Here is a 22,201-nt window from a genome sequence, read left to right as displayed (position 1 = left end):
CTGTGATCTGTGCCGCCACTTTCTTTTCATAATCGTCAGAGAATAGAAATAAAAACAAAATCTCTGACAATAAGTTATAAATTATGCTGCAGTCTGGATTTTGTTTCTGACGCTGTGTCTGCGATAAAAAACGTGAAATTTTGCGCTGCGTTTATGTATTATATTTCATTTGTGCTGATTATTTGATATACTTCAGACAATCACCTTGTGTATAGCAATTTTGATTACTAAGTATACAATTTCTTGTTGGAAATTGATAGATAAACGAAATAAAATGAAATGAAATGCAATGCAATGAATTTCAGCTTGAACATAGAGTGGCGCTTGCCGTTAAAAGACAATCCAAATTGTATATAAGAAAAGAAACTATTTTAGATAGAAGGTGTGATGTCAATCAAGAGAGAAAGAGAGAGAGAGAGAGAGAGAGAGAGAGAGAGGTGGGGGAGGGGGATAATGAGAGTCTTTCTTCAGTGTTGCTAATTTTTAGTCTTCTGCCATATCCACATTTTTACTTGACCAAGAGTTGTTTTTTTTTTATCCTGCTGACGTGAAAATGATCAGTTCTCTTTAATTTTTTTTTTCCTGCGAGTGACGCGCCATTGAGAGTGTATTGGTATCGTCGCCACAAACAAAAGTTAATATCAAGCGCATATTTGCGTTATTTGACGTAACCTACTCAAGAAAATTATAATCATCGGAATGACCTTTTCGGTTCTCTTTCCCTCTTCTCGCTTCGAATCATCTACCTCTTTTCTTTTCATTCCCCCCCCCCCCTTCCCATCTCACCCTCTCTTTCTCCTTGCGTCTCTTTGCTTACCCATTGATCCATTTCTCTCTCTATGTATACATTGGACCTTCGCTGTCAAAATTTGAATTGGGAATTACACTTAATTTACTTTCCCCGCGCTGAGAAAAGGCTCTTATCATGTGTTTTGTGCGCGATGACACAAAGGTATCTCAAAGAGAAAATGCATCACACGTTACATTCGCAATGGTCACGTTTGCCCCTGTTGAGCTCACTTGTGGATACGAATTACTGGAAATTGTGCTAATTCTTAAAAAAAAAACCTCGAATATTAATATCTATATCGTCGAATTTCTTTAGAGAGACTGGAGCAACGGGCAGGATCTATAAGGTAACATCTTTGCGGTAAGTTCCGTGATGAACACCGCTTCCCACCCGACTTATGTTTTTCGTGTCTAATTGAAGAGTTCATATATGTGTTGCTATGGAAACACAATGTTGTTGTATACTGGTTGCTATGGTGCCTTTCGTTATTCTTATGGGGCACACAACGAGTTATGATCGAATTGCGTAACAATCTGTATATCCTTCTTACTTACCATCGTCGTACGCTCGGGAAATTATTATTTCATCACTATATAAAGCTTGTGCCGACAATGGCTGTTACCATGTATCATAGAAATTGATTACACAAAACAAGACACACAAAGAATTTTGTATCAAAACCTTTATTTGGCAATAACAACTCTGTATCATATTATCTATATTTGTACGATAATCATGTACGTATGTCTGTATTGTGAGTTGATCTGGCAAGACTGGTATCGGAAGGTTTCTGTCACCTTCCTCTCTTTCTTACTCTTTCTGTCTCTCTTCTTATTATCCCTCTTTTCCACGAGCATCATGTTGGACCCCCTTCTCTTATTGCATTGACGTATCTTCGGTTGCCAAAGGGTCAAGCTTATTGGCAACCGTTCTGTATGGTAATTCATAACTCATGTACTGTAATAATTTCACAGATGTATGTGTACTGAATATTGTTAAAATTGGAGAAATTAGTAATATAGTTAGTGATCATACTTGTATATACAGTATCATGTTTGATTATATTGCTAAAAATGTAAATGAAGCCATACAGAGAACGAATAAATGAAATGAAATGAAATGAAATCAAATAAAAATAAAACAAAACAAAACAAATCAAATCAAATCAAATCAAATCAAATCAAATCAAATCAAATCAAATCAAATCAAATCAAATCCATTCAAATTACAATCGTTTTCCCGTATTTGATCGGACAAAAGTTAAGATCTAGATCCGCTGATCCCATTATTGTCAATTTTACTTTTCACGTTAACTCCATAATTCCCAAAGCTCTCTACCATATAGAACAGGAAGTAATTGAACTTTACAGCAGGAAGCAATAGCGCCACAGTGGAAGAGGTGGTGGAGATGGTGTTGGTGGTGGTAGATAATAGTAGCTTATGATGGTAGACGTTATACTTGTAGTACTAATAGTATAGAAGTATATAGTATTAGCTGTAGCATTAGAAGCATGATAGCAGTTATAGAACCAGAAAGAGAAGAGAAATAACCGTTTGGCATGAGTTAGTAATGAAATAATAGTAAACATAATGAACATTCACTTTGTTGTCCAATTACGTCTATATAAGACAAAGACAGCCGTGATCGTGAAAGTATCGTGATCATAAAACTTGTGTAATCTTGTTGGCTAGCACTATGATCAAAGTTGAGATGTGCCGCGACCGACGATCACATTTTCTTCTCAGACTGCAAAATGACTCTCAAAAAGACTTTAAAGGGACAGTACAGTCCTGATTTGGGCGAGAATTCTGCTTTTAACTTTTTGCGAAATACTTAGAAACCATGCACTGACTTAAAAAATCATGCGTGCAATTCCAAGAGGAATTCAAAGTTTATTTGATTAAAATTGGTATTGAAATGACTGATTTATATTCAAAAACAAAGTAAAACAAAGTGATCCTAATAAAATGGTAGGTCCCAACTTCTAGTGATCCTCCTTTTATTAGGACCGCTCTGTTTTTGGACATCTTAGCCACTTCGAAACCAATTTTCATCAAAAAACCTTGGATTCCTCTCAGAATTATTATGCTCTTTCACATTTCAGGAAATGTTTCTCATGATCTCAAAGGAACCATCATCAAAAAATGTTGGAAATCTCAAGTCCGTCTCAAAAGAAACTGTATACATCCCTTTAAGATTTTATGGTTCAAAAGACTCCAAGAGTCTGCCTAATGTATGCCACTGGCATGTCACTGTTTCTTTCTTGATGCGTGACACAGTCTGTTGTGTGAAGTGAGCGAAAGACAAAAGGAAAGAGAATGTTCCACATCAATAGTTTGATATTTGCTACCACTGTCATAATCATGAACAATGACATAGGACATTTACACTGTAAAAACATCGGTGTTAGATTTAACACCACGGGTGTTAAATCTAACACCGATCAAACTTCAATAAAGGACCACACCCACAGGTGTTAAAAATGCACTGTGATGGTGTTGAAAAGTGTTCACCTGACACTTCGTGGTGTTAATTTGACACTGTACCTGGTGTTATTTTGACACTGTACTGGTGTTAATTCAAAAATGACACCACATGGTGTTGATTTGATATTTGCTGGTGTTAATATCAATGGTTTAACACCCGTCCAGCTTCAATAAGGGACCACACCAGCTGATGTTATTTTGGTGTAAATTTATTTTCACATTTTTTCAAAAATCTAGTATTTTAATGTAAAATTCTTGATCGTCTTGTTTAAATTAAAAATCAACAAGAAGTGCAGTTACTAAGAAACTCTTCAAAAACAGTTTAAAATTTGGAAATGACACCCGTAGGTGTTAATTTAACACCATAAATGAGCACCGAAAATTTAACACCAGCTCGGTGTTCACTATTTAACACCGGAATTTTTGCAGTGTATACTTACTTGCCGAGGCGACGTCCATAATTATCTATGGCAGAGTTAATGTATCGATTTTACAACTTTATAGGCAACGCGATTTATGCAGGACAGAGAGATTTTCGTTTTATAACCTCGTTTAAAACATATGAACCTTTTTGATTTTTTCTTAGTCTTGGAACCATATACATGTATATGCATTTCAGAAGTTTAGCTGGGACATTGCTTGTATAGATGCAAGTCTCATTTCCCACACATTGATTGTGGAATGGGACTGCGTATGTGATAAGCCATTTTTGTTGTCGTTGTTGTTGTTGTCAATAATTCAACAATTCCAATAACATCCTCTTTAGCCATCACATTTTAGCTATAGAGAACAGCTACTATACTTCCTTTTTGTCCTCAAAATCGTTCTTCCATTTGAATTAATTCTTAAAAGAGCAAAGTTATAGAGTTTGCGTCTGACCTAAACGGAACTCTGGTATGGCTGTTGTGCCCAAGTGTATTTACTGCATTAATTTAGCTTCATTATGACTGTGTATTGGGTTGACCTTTTCTTTATGGGTGACGCAGTGCGAAGCGAACGAGAGAGGATGACCCCCGCAATCAGTTTGTTTTGCCATAATTGGTTCTAACTCTGAACTATATAGTAAGGTTTTCAGTGTGGAAATGTTTGCGATCGTGGGTATAATATGAGCACAGCTTTTTCCTCAGATAATACTGAAATGACTCTGTTCTCCGGGGTGAGAGTACGCCTGCGCTCGTCGAACACAGGGGATGCCCTTTCATACTATATTTAGCGACATGGTCACTCCGATACGTCATAAAGAGGATTAAGTGAGGCTGCGTAGACGTTACTTATCAATACAGACCGAAAGATTGACAGCACATTGTCTCACATAAATCCGAGACGTAACTTACGCTTTCCATGCAAACGCAGGGAGCATTAGATGCTTGCTCTCGGTAAAAATAATGATTATTATGAAACACTACCCTGCACATGACGTCACGAACAGAAACAAAGCATGTTTGGGGTTCAACATTAAAGTTGGTCTCCGAAATAGTCTATAGACTGGTTTAACTCACACTGTGCGGGGCTTTAACATCTGTCGTCGTACAGTTCAATGATTGCTAATTAGGAACGATTTTAAGCTTAGAAACAGACTCGCCCCTACACTGTATGTCCAGGATTGTAATTAGCTTTGACAATCCACAGAGATAGATAGGATGGTCCTGGTCTTGCAATTGGCATCATCCATGGTGTAACTGTGTACAGATGGACGCGCTATGCGATTCTAAAGGGAATATTTTCTTATAGAGTATGTATCACCAAAGGCAACGGTGGCTACATTATATATTACTCGGTTCACCTAACTCAAGGCGCATGCCATGGAACTTTGCTGACACATTTTGGACTATGGAGCCTGTAAACTGATGAGAATATGTTATCGTGATATACCTGATAACAGCGCAGAGGTACGTAACCGTGAAAACGAGATATAATATGGGCCTATTTAGTATCACAACATTTCTGCGGTTGGTGTTGTATCTTTCTGCATATTCCACTTGTTCTTTCTACCAGTATAGGCTTGTTGCATATCATGATGATAATTATGTGGATATTTTCTATCTACTTTTCTCTGCGCTATGAGGTTCAATGATGGAACTTAGTGCATTATACATTTGTTCATATTATCATTAATTTCATTATTACTATTATCATAGAACACAATATTCTTCCTTTTTTTATTTGAGCGTGTTATAACTCTTTGAGATGCAAATGATTATTGTTAAAAAGCCTGCCAGTTGCTATAAAGGTACACATGATACTTTTTGTTTGTGTTCAATTTGTGAGCTGTTTATTTTTTCAGTGTTAATGCAAATTTTAGCCATAAGGGGGGGGGGGGTGGGGGCTTCAGAATGTCTAAAACTTGTAATTTATGCACTGAAAATTATGATAGCAATATCTGCACCTCAATGCATTAACCCAGTGATTAATCTTTCCTTCTTGTTTTGGAAGCTTCCCAGTTACAGCCGACATAAAGAGTTTAGAGTAGCACATTTTAGAAGATTAAAGATCATTACCCTTCTCGCATTGACGCATTTCTTTTGTTTTTTGTTTTTATAATACTAAATGTACATTAATTCTAGTATTGAGATATAAATAGTGCAACTCTGAGGTGCTAATTTCTCGAAGTAAAGATGATGATAAAGTATTGCTGCAGAAAAAAAAATCGCTTTAGGACTTATGGATCGTGAGTGAAAAAAAAAGTCAAGTCAAGACAGAGCAGGGAGGATTATGACAAACTTTGAATGCATGCTATAATTATTATGAAAGACATGACTGCCGACACTTTGGATGTGTAGTGTAAATTGCTTTCTTTTCTCCTATTTATTACATACCACATAATTATATACTGTCATCATTATTGATATAACAACAACGATTGCAGCTTATACCTTATATAATGTACAAACTTCTTCGTATAATCGACTATACACGGGTATCATACTTTTATTTCTAATCCTGTAGCTGCTATAATACTTCCGCCACAAGAACTTGGACCTAATATAATAGAGGGCAAATTACCATGCATGCAACATGTATACTGCCTCTCCAATATAATCGCATCTTGATGTCAAATTCCATTTCATTGCAAAAGATTTTACGAATATGGTATACACCTTTTTCACTTTACCATCACCACTATACAAATTCTACAATACTTCTGTTTCTACTTTTATACTTTAGGTCTACTATCGGATGCTATACTGCTGCTTATAAAATTATCGACCTCCTAAATTGGTTGTGTAGTGCTGTTATTTCCGTTGCTAATGTGACCATGATAATGGTCGAAATGATATTTTAAATTTACTAGCAACGTTTATAATCAGCGTCATAATAATTATCAATGTCATTCCTGGTGATATATGGCATATGATTATTAACTAGAAACGACATTGGATCACTGCCTGATAGATATACACACGAATTAGAATGAAATGTTTGTGTGCCGCCATGATAATAATAAATAAACAATTTCGTTTATCATTGACGACTCAAGAGTGTGGAGCTATGTTCAGAGCGCAATAAAGCGTGGAGCGGATTTAGTCTGAACTTAGCCCCCACAGCATCAGACTGAGCCCTATTGGAAGCTTTTGACTGTTTACCCAAGGATCGCTATCAAACATTGAATGGGCAATGTGCCACCGTTATATCACCTTTTCCGTATATAATCAGAGTGTGATGAACCAAACTCGTTGTGGCTCATTATCACATTATACTGGCGAGAAAAAAATGTAAACATTGGGTTTGATGTCTTTGACGGTATTCGGATAAAATCAATATATGATATCAAAGTGCAATATTCCACACCACGTTTCAAGTCGACGTTGCCCTGTAAAAATAGAGCTAAAAACAAACAGACGAGAACGGAGGACGTTTCATCAAAATCTGACACAAGATGATTATGATGAAGTTCTTGGATTCTATACCAGCGTGGCATGTTTTCACTGAAGAGCATTCAACACTGATATATACAGCAGTATAACAGGAGACCACAGTGCAAAATAAAGGAGGTAATATACATCGTCATACATTAATGATGTCGTCCAGTGACCAGTATAAATACCCATCAAAAATTCTTCCCTAAATATATCTATTTTTCTTTTAAAATGAAATTAAAAAAACACAACACACACTCAAAACAACAAACACACATATAAACAAACAAAGACACAAACACAAAGTGTGTGTGTGCGTGTATGTGTGTGTGTGTATGTGTATGTGTGTGTGTGTGTGGGGGGGGGGTTATATCATCAACGAAACACACAATATATATATACACTGTATTATCATCTTTGAGGACGAACTCTTGGGAAAGCCGACATTGTCATTATTGCCTCTTCCAATTTTGTATGTCGATGTTTCTTAAAAGCATGCATTTTGGCGCCACTTGATATCATAGAATATTCTTAACATCATAATATACTCGATTTCAATGAAAAATCAACAGCTCTAGCTGTGTTTTGTGATTTTCACTCTATCATGATCAACGTCAACTTGTACACGGTGCACTATATTTTGTGTCCATGATGCTTTTTCGTTCAAAGACATACATGCTAACTTCCCTCTTGTAGATCATTCATCAGTTTTGCTTCATTTCTTTCTGTGTTTCCTAAATCCCTTTCTTTTTGTCTTTATTCGACGCATTCTTTTTTTTTTTACGTGAATGAAAAAGAAAGAAAGCAAGAAAGACAACAATGTCACGCAGCGAATCAAAGAGCATGTTATAGCTTTTGGATGATTTTGTGCACATCTATATACTGCATATTTTTATAGGTATGGGATGAATCGCTTATTACAGCGCTGCGTTGAATAAAACTGGTAGTATATAACGAGATTAGGAAAGCTGATAACATATTTCTGGGTATGCAAATATTAGTAATTAAAGTTGTATATATGTATAACAAATATTTCATATTAATGTAGAAATATCAATATACATAATCACATAAACAGGTTAAATAAAATGAATGTATTGATATAATGTATACATGTATTATATAGATATATCTATGATCTATGATGTATCTCTGTGTTGTATTATATGAAATGAATAAGCCTACACATTTTTGTTTGTTTATTTGATACACTTAATGTGGTATTATTGTATAAAAAAAGATTATGACCGTTAATCACCAAAATGTCCATTGTGTGTATATATAAGTCAGTCTCATAACGGCTGATGAAGGCAGATGAAGATGATTTCGTATAACCAGTATACATACATCAAACATGGTCAAATAGTGTAATACTAGGTAATTTTCACTTATGATAAATCATATAAAGTAATATGTACATTTTAATATTTCATAAAGAAAATAATATAATTTAATTGGCTCATGGGAATAATGATAATGGAAGCGAAAAGTAAAACCTAAGCTTGAACATGTTAGGCCTACACTGTGTACACAGACTCTACAGACTAATAGAGATTCAGGTCAGTTCAGTTTATTTTATTTTCGCACGGAACCTGCTTCAGCCAATGGCTGTTCTTCAGCTGGTCCGTGCCCGATAAAATCACATATACATCATCATGCATTGTACAATAACAAAAATATCAAACAAACAAAAACAAAAATACAATACGTTGATTAAAATAACAAAAAATGCACACAAATACAAGAAAGTACCCCCAAAACACCAAACGTTTACCCTCTCCCATCCCCCCGTCCATTCACAACACAATACTGAATATTCATAAAGATTATGATATATAAATTATCTTTATCCATCAAATATATTTCATATTTAACTACATTTCAGCCTTACACCTAAACAATAACCTTAAATACAACAAATGTCTTACAATGTATTTTTAATATATTCAGGGAGTTGGTTCCATCTTATAGCTCCTTTATTTAATAAACTCCGTTTTTTTTTTTAATTTGTACGCGGTCTTGCTATTTCTAACTTCTTACATGTATTCCTCAATCCATAATAAAAATTCTTTGAAGACAAAATATTTCATAAACTCTCCAGGCATCATTTCGTGGACACTTTTATACATAATACACAATACATGTTTATCTCTTCGTATTGAAAGATTATCAATATTCAAACATTCATAGATACGTCAAATAGAAAATCTCCACTCTATAATGAGAACCACCCGGAGTGCCCTATTTTGCATTCGTTGTAAATTAATAATGACCATTTATTCGTGCATCACATTATCATATCTGATTGTTGGAGATAACAGGCATAGAAAAGATGGATAAGGCCATTTAAAACTGCCATTATGACCATTTTTCACGCAATGCTGGTGGAAGCTTTACAAGCAAGGCTCCCACTTCGCCGAGATGGAGTCTCGAGTTGACGGGGAATGTGCCGAGCTGCGCGAGCTTGAACTCGCGAGAGCTCGAGTGAACTCGCGTGAAATTTATCATCAATTAGTTAAATGAGCTGCGCATGAGTGATTTACGAGGCAACATCGAGTTTACTACGTCCGAGCGTGATACGAGTCACACGGATCTTGGAGTGAGTTGTGATGATCCGTGTACGACTTAAACCATGGAGCTATTCGTAGCTCCATGCTTAAACCGAGCTTTCATCGAGTTATAAAGAGCTTGTCACGAGCCCGTTACGAGCCCGTTACGAGTTCGCGCAATCCCTGCTGTTCGGTTGAGCCTCCAGTGGGGTACGTCTTTTCTCCCATTTTCTTCTACTGGGATCTGGGCCTCGTTTCATAAAAGATGTTAGGATTACAACTCTTGCTGGAATGGCAACTTCCAATAGCAACAGCCAATCTATCAGGTAGCCGGGTTATCATCGTTGCCATGACAATTGCCATTCTAGCAAGAGTTGCTCTCATCACGTCCCTGCTCTCATATCAACTTTTTCTGAAACGGGGCCCAACTGGTCTTGTGAGTCTAATAATGTTTAGAGGCTTGGTCTTCTGACTGCCTCAGTAGCTCATCGTGGATGATCTCTTTTGTTTCGACTGTCTCTTCCTGCTCTTCTTCCTCTACTTCTACCATTGCTTGATTGATTTCCATTTCCTTCTCCGGTTGTTGTTGTTTTTTTAATTTCTTGAGCCTAGGCAATTTTTGTCTTAAGTTTTAAGTATAGTTCCAGAAAAGTAATGGCAATGACCTAGCTATTTCTGCACGTGCACTTGCGTTTAGGCAGGGTTCCCACTTTCATTTTGTTTGTCGGGCATAGATATGCTTATCAAGCTATGATAGCATTTCCAAATGAGTAGCTTAGTCATAGTAAATGAATTTTTAACCAATTTGGTCTCGTTGTTATATCCCTATACTTCTGAATCGAAACTAACCGCCATACAAAGAAGAGCACTGTCTTCTGTATGTTCCATAGAGCTGTAAAATGCAGCTCTATGGTATGTTCACAGGTGTTCTGTTGTAAACGCGGTGCGCTTAGTCTTTATTCAAGGCAGCGAAGGGAATATCCAAAGGTTATGATGTCCACAGCGCTTAGTCTATATTCTAGACGGCGAAGGGAATATCCAAAGCGTATGATACAGTGTATATCCTTTTATCTAAAAACAACAACAACAACAAAAGCAATTCCTAATGAATTTTACCGTATTTTTCAATCATTTATCATTTTCCGGTGAAAACGCTACGGTGGAAACGCTAATATCACGCCAATGTCGCTTTATTTCCCTCCAACAATATAAGATAATGCAAAAACAATGTACCGGTACACTACGATACATTATAATGAATGATATTGTAAATGAACAGAGTGATTTTTGTTTAAAACTGATGTATTTGTTGATAGGGTAGTATAAAAACAGTATAGATAATCCCTTTTATGAGGAACTTTAGATATGATAACGGTACATTGGTCTAGATAAAGAACTAAGCGCACCGCGTGACAGCTGTGGACATCATAACCCTTTGGATATTCCCTTCGCTGCCTTGAATAAAGAATACGCGCACCGCGTTTACAACAGAACACCTGTGGACATACAGAAGGCAGTGCTCTTCTTTGTATAGCGGTTTAGTTTCGATTCAGAAGTATAGGAATATAAATACGAGACCAAATTGGTTAAAAATGCATTTATTATGACTAAGCTACTCATTTGGAAATGCTATCATAGCTTGATAAGCATATATATGCCCGACAAACAAAATGACACCAACAAGGTTGTGCCACCTCAGATGGTACCAACAACCCATTTTTCGGGTCTTGGCCCATGGACTACTTAGCCGAGTTACAGTGCCGAGCTTCGGCGAGTTGTGGCGAGTTGCCTCAAAGGTGCACTCGCGATAACTCGGGATAACTCGCGACAACTCGAGTAACTCGTATAGTGAATCTACAAAACTCCCCGTGAACTCGCGCGGGAGTGGTTCAAAAAATTTTAAACATGTTCAAAATTTTCCCTAACTCGAAGTAACTTGTGCTGAGTGCTGAACTCTATCATACGAGCACTAATATTACGAGTTTTTCTCAGCGTTCCAAGACGGGAGACATTCATTCAAATCTAAAGCAGTGTGGGTAAAAGTAAAAAGCCCTCCATAAGTTTAAGGAATGAAATGAAAATATTAAAGATGAAATAAAGATCAGAGGAATAAAAGTCAAGTATCATACAAAGTTGTGTGGATAAAGAAAAAAATGTATTATATGCAGCATTAGAAGAACATCCATGAAGTTTCATGAAAATCGAACAATCGCGTTCTCTAAGTTATGACTCAAAGTCTCGGTGCCGCCATCGCTGGGTGACACGACTATGCAACAGTTTGCGACGTCATCTCAGGACAACGGTATTAAAGAAAACTTAAAGAGAATTCCACTTATTTTCACTTAATGAAAAAAAACAACAACATTTGAATTACCTCAGAAAACAGGGGGAATTGTACAACTTAACTATATAGAAGTCGAAGAAATGTGTACTTTTTATAAAAAAGTGGAATTTTGTGGGAGCTCTTTCTGTTCTTAGTGCATTTGCAGTGACGTCACGAAAAACTAGTCTTATCCTCCACCCGTGGGCTCCCATTGTTACCATGTGGACGTAAAATAGGTGGGAACCTATACTACTCGTAATATTACCCTATAGCCTATAGGCCTAACCTAACATTTTAAAACCACTGGTCGATGTATAAAAACACCTGTAGCCATTCTAGGAACATTACTTTCTCAATGTCTGTTAATCGTTTCCCTCGTAAAAAGAAAAGAAATGTCTGAAATAGTCCAATTGATGCCAAGCTTCTCAGGGAAATGATTTTTTTTTTCTCTATGACGTTCATAATCCACTCGACCATCGACCACGTAGGATGAACATTCGAGCGCGTTAAAATAAAGAAGACCATGCAGGCAGCATTGATGAAAAACAAAAATGTTCTCTGGACATTGTGTTGGAATCTCGTGCCAAGGAATTGTAACCACGAGTGAAAGACGTAAACTAAAAACGGAAATTGGGGCAGGTGACCACTTGCGAAGATGACCTTACCACTTTGCCAGACAGCATGTCTTGAACTAACAGACTTATCACCGAAATACTCCTAAAGTAGCAAATTCTATGCGGGGTCACACTGGGGCATCAGACGACGAGAACGCCCTTGTCTGTCGCTTCACACGCGCAGCTGTGCGTTACCCACAAGTTCACCTCCCTGCTTGCAACAATTGACAGCAATTGTGTTACACTAATCATTCCATTCTCTCCTTTTTTTTTTTTTTTTTTTTACGTAACAACTGTTTGTGCTTGAACGGGCCCAGCAGTTAGGTCCCACGGATTTAAAGCAGCCGTAAAACGGGGGAGGGAAAGACACATGGTGCATGCCTGTCTCTGTGTTTGAATGTGCCTCCGCCAATTTATTCAGTGTAGGCTGCGAGTCAATATTAGATCGGAGCTACCCACCGCTCTCTCGCCCTTGCCCGGTGATTTCTAAGCATTCCCAGCGTATGTGGTGCATGGCACATTTGGCGACTGACAAGGGTGATGTATTTCGCCTGTGGGATGGTCGTTGAGCAGTAGGACGAAGGATATCGCCGCACGAAGTTCACATTTGGAAAGGCCCTCCCCTGCATGTGTACCTTCTCATTGATATTTTAACAGATTTTGAAAAAAAAAAATTATTGGAAATGCTGACACAATACGAGCAGTGATAATGTGCCCTTCTCCGTCATGTACAGGAGACTACGGAGTTAGACGGGATTACATGCTATGGCGGTTTACGGAAACGATCGAGAATTCATTCCGATCTTGCAAGTGATGTCTGGGGACAAGAACACTAAATGGAAGTCGAGTGCCACCGACATCACGGACTTGGTGGATCGAACTGTCCTCAAGATCGCAGGTAAGGTCTCTTCTTTAATCCTTTTTGTCTAACGGATTAGTAGTCGGTGGTTAGCGGAATTATCTAGGTAGGAAGGGCTTCGGAGTGTGTGCGTGCCTGTGTGTGGATGTTGTTGTGTACATTACGTTCATGCGTGAATGGCTGCGGTGAATCGTTCAAGCGTTTACTCAATGACAAAGCCCAACCCCCACATGTATGTTCCGAAGCACGCCTCGTAGCTACGGAGTGAATGAAAGGGGGCGCGACTTTCACCCTTTCTTTCGACGATATTACCGCGTAATGACGTGAGAACAGTTACAATAGGTCACCTTCTGGGGGAGTGAGGGGGTATTATTCTGAAGGACGCTGGTGCCCGCGCTGTTCTCAGGGAGCTAGAAGTTGATTCTTGGGTATGCGTTTACAGAGTGGAACGCCGCTGAGAACCCAGCGTGCCTGATTCGTATTTGTACTGTGTACAATTAATCATAGCAGACGACGTCTAGGTGTGCACGCATCTCGTGCGCATAGTTTACTGAAGAGTACAAGTCCACGTATTTGTATACGCGATCGTTGTAGCATGCAATCAGGGATCCTTGGCCCTCCCCCGTCCTCTGTACAATACGCACGGTGTGCGTGGAGTGTGTAACCACAAACTTTGAGTTGTGAGACAAAGTGCAACTTCTAAAAGTTGCTTTGCTCATTTGCTGTCTGTGTGCCTTGTTCTCCGGACTGAAGAAATTTAGACCTTGTCTGCCTAGAGAAGCGTTTGGCAGATATGTCAAAATTTTGTTTCTGCCACTGTACTTGAGATGTCAGATCGAGGAAGAGGTTGCCGTCAGTGAAGTTTGTGAAAAGTTCTGAGGCCGCGTCTGGTGTTTGGACTCGGGCCGTTCCCCTGGCCCCACCACTCGGCGTGACGCCATGGCATCGGAGGACAGCGACACGGGCAGCTTGTATGAGCGGTCTATGAAAGGCAATAAAGGTTAGAGTACACTGCTCACAAGAGTAGACGTTTGTCACCCTTTTGTGATGAAGTTTTATTAGTCGGTAGATCGTCTGTGAACATTATCTAGATTCATATTTTGGAGGGCTTGTAATGTAAGATGGGTCTATACCTTCTTTGGATACATGTCATGGGTCATCATAGGCATAGCATGTGTGATGATGCCCATTGTCCCGGTGATTGTAGTGTGTGTGTGTGTGTGTGTAGGGGGGGGGGGGGTCTAGTACTACGTAAGTAGGACTGAATAAAGCATGAAAATGCTGGAAGTGAGAATAATGAATCATATCAATTAGTATTGATGTTTAATTTGATTTTCAAACTTCAAGTCTTACAGAGAATACTACTCACCTTTCTGATGTTTTTGTGTATGATTCAATGAAGTTTAGGGGAGCTAAATATAACATGTAGGATATGATTTAAAAGTCAAGTCTTAGTGTGATGATTTGTCAGTGGTGCTGTGCAAGCCCTCTCACACAGTGAGAGCTGTATCACTATTATTTATTAAATTCACACAAAAGCATCAGAAACAGATTCCTTCACAATGTCCTGTGATAATATGATCGGTAACCCAGATTCCTCATCTGTTCCCTATCCAGCGGCCAACACTACTGAAAAAAATGTGATGTAGATGCTCTGTTTAAAAGCATTAGAACTGTAGATATGTGTGGAGGAGTTGTGTTGTGAGGGGAGGTCAAACTTTGAACAACTTGCATTTGCTGTCTTATTTGTGTTGCTGTTCCTATGATCTATGTCTTAAACACCATGATGTGAACAACACAGGAGAAAAATTATTTTGCTGTCATCACTCTGGCAACCCTAGGTAGTGTCTTATATCAGTCACATCATCAACTCAGGTTCCCAGGATACTTCTTGAACAATACAATACAATGCAATACAATATATATATATGGTACTTAACCCTCTAAGAAAATATCATCTCAGGATGCCAGTGACATCATGCATTTTGCCAGGCTCCCAGGGATAGAATCAGAGTTAAAAAGGAGTGGGTATCATCTTCCACAGTACCTCTACCTTTCCTCCTTTAAAAGAGAAATCAACAATAATATCAAATTGCATTAACCACGTAATAATCGTTATTAATTTTTATGTACCGTACTTGACATTAAAGCATTCAATCATCTATGTCTTAACAAGTAGAGCCTTTTTGAAAGAATCAATTAGAGTTTATAAAAGTTTTTAGTGTCGCAAAGTTTGAACTTTTGCAAATTTTGCAAATCACTGTTGGGCCGCAAATGTAACAAGATAGTGAAAATATTGTGAATAGACAGGCATTAGTGCACTTAAATATGAGATACTAAGTAGCCTTGGTATCAAAACACAATAAGCAATACCTAGTTCATCTCACGAAAAATGTCATTTACCCTCCTTAATCGCAATTCTGTATGTGAAACTTACAGCTTTTACAGTGGTTTCCTAATTGTATAAAGGGTTAATGAATTCCAGAGTGTGGGAGCTGATGATGTTGAGTGAGTTCTTTGTGTTAAACCGCAATTTGATTTTATTGTGTGTGTTACGAGTATAATACATTGTAGGTGCATGTTTGAGTAGAGAGAATACTAATCATTGACCCCTGAAAGTTGAACTTTTTTGCACACTGTATTTATCTGTGGAAGTGGAGTAACAAAGTCTGTAATGTCTAGAAGAGACAGTTTCTTAAAAAATTACCAACAATATTGTTAATGTTTACCAATAGGTGCAAAGTTTACATGCAGTTTCTACCAGCAGTTAGGTAAATGTTCTCTAATATTAGATTGTCCAACATGTTCTCTGTGTTTTATCATATGAGCAAAGATCACCTAACAAAGGAACAACAAAAAAGGTATTTTTTTTTGGTGTTGTCGTCTTTGTGTTTTGGTCAAAATGAACCAATAAGTATGAATTCCTGTGACCCCATTAGAAACTAAAGTTTAGCTGTTAAACATTCAACAAAATATATGAGAAACTTACTATAGTCTTCTATAGGTACATGTAGGTCTGTCAGTTTTGTAAAACTTTCTGTTAAGATGTGAGAAATGTTAAACATAATAATGTATGTACATGATAATGTGACTAAAATTTGTGTTAGTGTGACTTCATCTACAAAAATGTTGAAATAGCTGTCCAGTGTAACATCCTATGACACCATGGGCATGCATGTTTTCTTTGGTTAATTACTGTACTTTATTATATATGATAATAGTCACATTTACATGTATTCCACAAAGGAATGTGGGCTTTTACATTCTCAGCACCAATACCATTGTACTTTTGGGTTCCCAGTATTAAAGGAACTAAGGCTTCTGACTTAAACCTCTTCCTCCTCCCTTTCCTCCTTCTTGATCTTTTCCATTGTCTTCTTTGAACTTGTGCTATTCTTCTTATTTTCTTCTTTGAAAGTTTATAAAGGAAATGCTGAATTTGAGATATTGGATATGATATCTGTGGGAGTGTGTCATCAATTCTTGGCAGTGTGTTTAATCCCAGTTGATGATGAGGGCTATGTGACATTTGTGTGTAGTGTAGTGGAGTGTAGTGGTCTGTAATTCCAGAGATCTATGGAGTGTTACTTGGGGGATGGGATTTTGGATAGGGACTGTACTAAGCTGTATTGATTAGTAGTGATTCCAGACAGAATGGGGGTGTTCATTTCGGTTACGGTACGTCTGGGCAGTGCGCACTTGTATGGTCGCTGACTGGGATGGGGGTGGGGTGGGGAAAGGGGTATCTGGTTCTGAAGGGCTACTGACCGAGTCAAGTGCAAAACTGATTGTTTAATGGGTACAGCAATTTAAAACCTTATTTGGGGTAAGGTAACTGGTAACATTGGTCATATACTGGTATGAAGTATAGACTCCCTGGATGTAGGGCCTACAAGATATTGATGTACAAACCCTTTCTTGATTCCCTGATGCATAGTAACCTCATGAGACACAGTCAATGTGTGCAAACTAGCTGCTTGTCAGGAAAGAGTAGTACTTTACCAAACCAGTTAAGGTATGACATTAGCCAACATAGGAAAGTAGTCCAGTTGTCATGGCAACAATGTTACAGGTATAATATTGGAATTTACCTACTTTGCTCGTCATTTAACAAACACTGTCAAACTGAGAGATTTATACAAGGGAAAGTTGAAATGTGTTTTTCTATTTCATGCAAGGAATTGAGAAGTTTCATTTACCTGATTAACAATTGTCAATGGCAGTTTTTGTTTTCATTATTTATTACTTTACTATTTTTCCAAGGACAGTATACTTTCGACTGAACTTGGCTAGTGGTTTTTTGATATATCTGCAGTTTTTCTTATTTTGCTTTAAAGGTTTCTTTTCACTTGTACATGTTTGTCACTCATACTATTGCATGATTCTGGCTGGTTTAAGATTGTATTTAACAGTTATTCCCTGTACTAACATGAAGGGAGCAAATCCAGCACTAGATTGTATTACGGTTCCGTATCTTGGCATTAATGTCCTTCTGGCAATCACATGGCAATTACGTATAGGATTGTAGCAAGAAGCCATTCTCTTTGTACACATTTTCATGCTCTGTAGTTTTTCCAATCCCTTGAGTCTGAAATGATAATGCGATGGAGAGAAAGAAAGTGTCACAAGACTGGGAGACCTTAAAATGAGCAGTAATTCATGAGACGCTGCTTAACAACTTTGAGGCTAGGTACAGTACTCCCGTGATTAGCCTGACCCGGAAGAGCAGTGGAGAGCAGCGAGCTCTCCGTCGCTGATGGACGTGATGGATTTAGTCAAGCACGCTGATCCCAAATAGGAAAATACCTTTCTTCTCCTCTCAATATTGTCTCCCACAAAACATTGGTTTACACCTAGGAGCACTTGTCACAGTTGCTGACTCAATCACAAAACAGTCGTTAGTCACATGTATCGGATATCTCCGTGAAATGGGGCAAAACCTGTAATCACTACTAGACAGGATGCATTCATATTTCTCATCTCGATATTGTACGCTTACGCCAGTTAATACATTACATGCTCCAAACGTGATTGTGTCTGAATGGAGACTGTGCACTTGAAATACATGATGCACTGCTCACTGTGTCACTCTCAATGTGTTATAAAATGCTTGTTGTGTGCACAGAAATTGTGTAACTATAACAACACTACGGTATATATGTCTCACTAGATCCTGAGAAGTCATCAATAGTTACAGTCCCTGTTAAAGTGTGATGTTATTGCCAATAAAATTAATCATTTCAATTTCATTTTTTTCACATAAATTTATGCCAAACCTGCTAAATTTCATAATGATTCATGACAGATTTAATAGACATTCTGTGTGTAAGGATAATTACAACATTTTCAAAGTTGTACCAATAGCAGAATTTTGAGAGGTGAACTTGACACACAGAGATAAATCATAGCTTTATCATAATATCGAAAATTCTGTGATACCTTTTGTCATAAATTTGTGTCAGTAGCAGATTTGAGGAGGAAGAAAAATTAAGTACGGTACAATATAAATCTGCACAGTAGGATCTCTGAAAGGTGACAGCAGAGTGTGGCAAGTATTTTGTAGATATTGGTACTGGTAGTCTATGAATGTAGAATTTATTTGACGTACATGTGTTTTTTCATTTTCATTTTACTTTTTTTATTTATTTATTTATTTATTTTTTGTTATTATTATTATTATCATCAATATTATTATAATTATTATGGTTTTTTTTTTCTTTTTTTTTTTGGGGGGGGGGGGGGACGATTCAAATTCTAATTTGCCTTGTCAAATCTTGGTACATTGTACTCCTCAGGTACCAGAATTAGTGATCACTTGTTGGATCCTTTAACAATGTAGATTCAGCTGTATGTACTGTACTATGCAAAATGGCGTTCACAACATGTTTCTTTGCACCCGTGTTTTATGTAAATGAACTCTGGGGGAGCTAAATTTGTCACTCACAGTTCAAGTCTACTGATAACAATTAGCTCCTTTGGGGACGTGTGTTTAAACTGAGAGTCATCATTTGCGTAATCTAACAGTTACTATGTGGAAGAATTTATGTGCTCACATTTTGTTCAGTAAATATTTATGCAGGTCCTAGTTAAAGGGATAGGATAGTATTGGTTGAGATGAGAATTCAGCTTTCAGCTTTTTCCGAGATACTTGACAACTACAGGGCTGCCAACTCTCACGCATTGAGCGTGAGACTCATGCATTTTGGTCCTTTCTCACTCTAAAACTTTATTTCATTTGCATGCATTTCTATTGATCTCACTCATTTTGACTACTAAATTATAGCATTGGCCTATGGGAGTCTCACTCTCAACTAGTTTCCAGTGTTGGCAGCCCTGCAACTACAAGTTGTACTTATGAAATGTTACATACAGTGTATCATACAATTCTAAGAGATCGCAATTCACAGTTTATTTGATGAAAATTGGTTTTTAAATGGCTAAGATATCCAAAAACAAAGTAAAACAAAGCAATACTAATAAAAGATAGGTCCCACCTTTTATTTGGATCGTGTAGCTTGGGATATCTCAGCCATTTCAAAACCAATTTTCATCAAATAAACGTTGAACTCCTCTTGGAATTACATGCTCTTTCATATTTCATAACAGGTTAATCGTTGCTCATTATCTCACCAAGAAAAGTTAGAAACATGAAGCCAGGGGGGCATTTCGTGAAGCGTTTTGGTCAGATATTTTTCTGACAAACTGTTACAAGCTACTAAAATCCTTGCATCTGATTGGCTGAGAGCAAATTTGTCCGACAGCTTTGTCGGACAAAATGCCTCACGAAATGCCCCCCCCCCCGTCTCAACCAAAACTAAACCATGACAAAGTTGTCGAACAAATTTGCTCTCAGCCAATCAGATGCAAGGATTTTAGGGCTTTTAAATAACAAGACCTGCGGTTATAATGTAAACCCAAACAGTGTTTAAAACTATGCTCAGCTGTCAGTATGTCTTTATCAGATTTTATCAGTCTTTGAAAAAATATTTTTTATTACTTGCATTGGAGTAATGACAGATTAACAATTTAAAGGAATGGTACAGTTTTGACTGAGATACAAAATTGTAGGGCTACAAGTTTCTAGTTCAATGAATCATGTTTCAGAACATGTTTGGAATGGTGTTTTCGAACATGGTTTGAAATGCGATTCTCTGGGTGCTGTGCTTATCTACCCACCCATCATCAAATCTTGATTTGAGTGTTGTCACTGCACAGCTGCTGTACGCAGTTTGACCCGGGAAGCAGAGGTCCACTGAAGCCTGTATTGGATACTGTAAAATGAGGAATGTTCGCGTGCATTTCAATTTCGCGAATTTCGTGAGAGCCAAAATTTGCATTAAAGGTCCTGTTTACCTTTGGGAACAGTGATTTAAATTTTTTTTCAAGATATCACACTTGATGCATATTTGTAGTCTGTTGTATCACAAAACATCCTGCCATACAATTTTCGCACTAAAGCCTAAAATATAAGGAGATATCAATATTTTTTTTTCAATAAACCATAACTGTAGATGGTTTAGTCTGGAAACATTTTTATCATAACTAGTTGTTCACATTTTGTGTATTTAACAATGCTTAGCATTGATGGTATGGATTCAAATTTTTACAGTGGTTATTTCTGTCCCTAACTCACCATTTTAGAGCTATTTTAAAGCACGAATGGTGTGTTTTTGTTTCATCTGCAAATGGTAAATTATGCCTTTAAATGTTAGAGGCGACTCGCTTTCATGTGGCAAAAACGGCCATCAGCTCCAATTCATGAAAATTTCATGCTGTGAAAATATCGTGTTTTACAGAACCAGAGAGTTGTAAACTGCATGGAAGGTGACCTTGGCAGCTCAGAAATATAGACGCATTTCAAAACAGCATTGCGTTTCTCTACTGTTAACAGTGTTTCAAAGCACCCTTTGAATGTGACTATTTCAAATCGACATTTAAAAACGTGTCTGAAAACACGTTTGTGTTTATAAATCTATCGCCCGTAATTGCCTCAAATGTGTTTAGGATCGTGATTCTACCCACAAAATTTTTTCAGATAAACGCACCCCTAGACGAGAGTGACAGTGAAAAAATTGCCCTCCCTCTTGTTTTCCATGCCAGACAACAGGTAGCCATGTTTCTGACTGAACTACAAGCTTGCTATGAAGGGATATAAGGCCTCCACACCATGCAGAGATGCAACAGATGCCATTTGTGACATTTTTATTTTTGGTGAAACCATTATAAAAAGTATAATGAGCAAAGTAAAATGTTGTCACTTCATTGTGAAAGTTTAGACACTTCTGTTCAGTTCAGCACAGGTGGGCTCACCTCTCAACTCAAACTTAAAAAAGTACATTGATTATAAGTACAGCGTAGACTAAACTAAAAAAAAAGGATTCGCTTCGATTTGAGAGTTTTTATCTTCTGTTTGCCACAGGTGAGACTTGCTCCACTGCTATAATTCTGTGAAAATGATAGAAAATATAAAAAGCATAATATACCTCTTCCTAGTGTCTATTGTGCAGCATGGATGGACCTGCATCTCTTCTCTAATCCTAAAGTTTCGCTCGCAGATAGGAGAAGATTCGTTCATTGTCATCAATTTGCACATTTCTGCTGTCATTTGAGCTGAGAAGTCCCACACATGCTATCATAGTCAAATTCATAATTAGTCAAAGTGATGACTAGTTTGTGCACTCGGGGTTGGAAGCTGCCTAATTTGAACATTATCCATATATGG

General features: G+C 37.6%; 1 protein-coding gene across 1 annotated transcript in view; it reads left to right on the top strand.

The window, feature by feature from the left end:
- Positions 1 to 4,789: 4,789 nt before the first annotated feature.
- The window catches only part of LOC139715875 (microtubule-actin cross-linking factor 1-like), a 233,456-nt gene continuing 216,044 nt past the window's right edge, over positions 4,790 to 22,201 (top strand). Inside the window, exons 1-2 of the mRNA XM_071627428.1 lie at positions 4,790 to 5,166; positions 13,355 to 13,518. Coding sequence (XP_071483529.1) covers positions 13,386 to 13,518 — 133 coding nt within the window. The 5' untranslated portion in view covers positions 4,790 to 5,166; positions 13,355 to 13,385. The remainder of the gene's footprint in view (positions 5,167 to 13,354; positions 13,519 to 22,201) is intronic.

Source organism: Diadema antillarum, unplaced genomic scaffold (assembly GCF_040938485.1).
Source record: "Diadema antillarum isolate AM-2024a unplaced genomic scaffold, OU_Dant_1.0 scf00000006, whole genome shotgun sequence".
Lineage (NCBI taxonomy): Eukaryota > Metazoa > Echinodermata > Echinoidea > Diadematoida > Diadematidae > Diadema > Diadema antillarum.
Note: the sequence above shows the minus strand (reverse complement) of the source record. Positions and strands in the feature narration are given on the sequence as shown.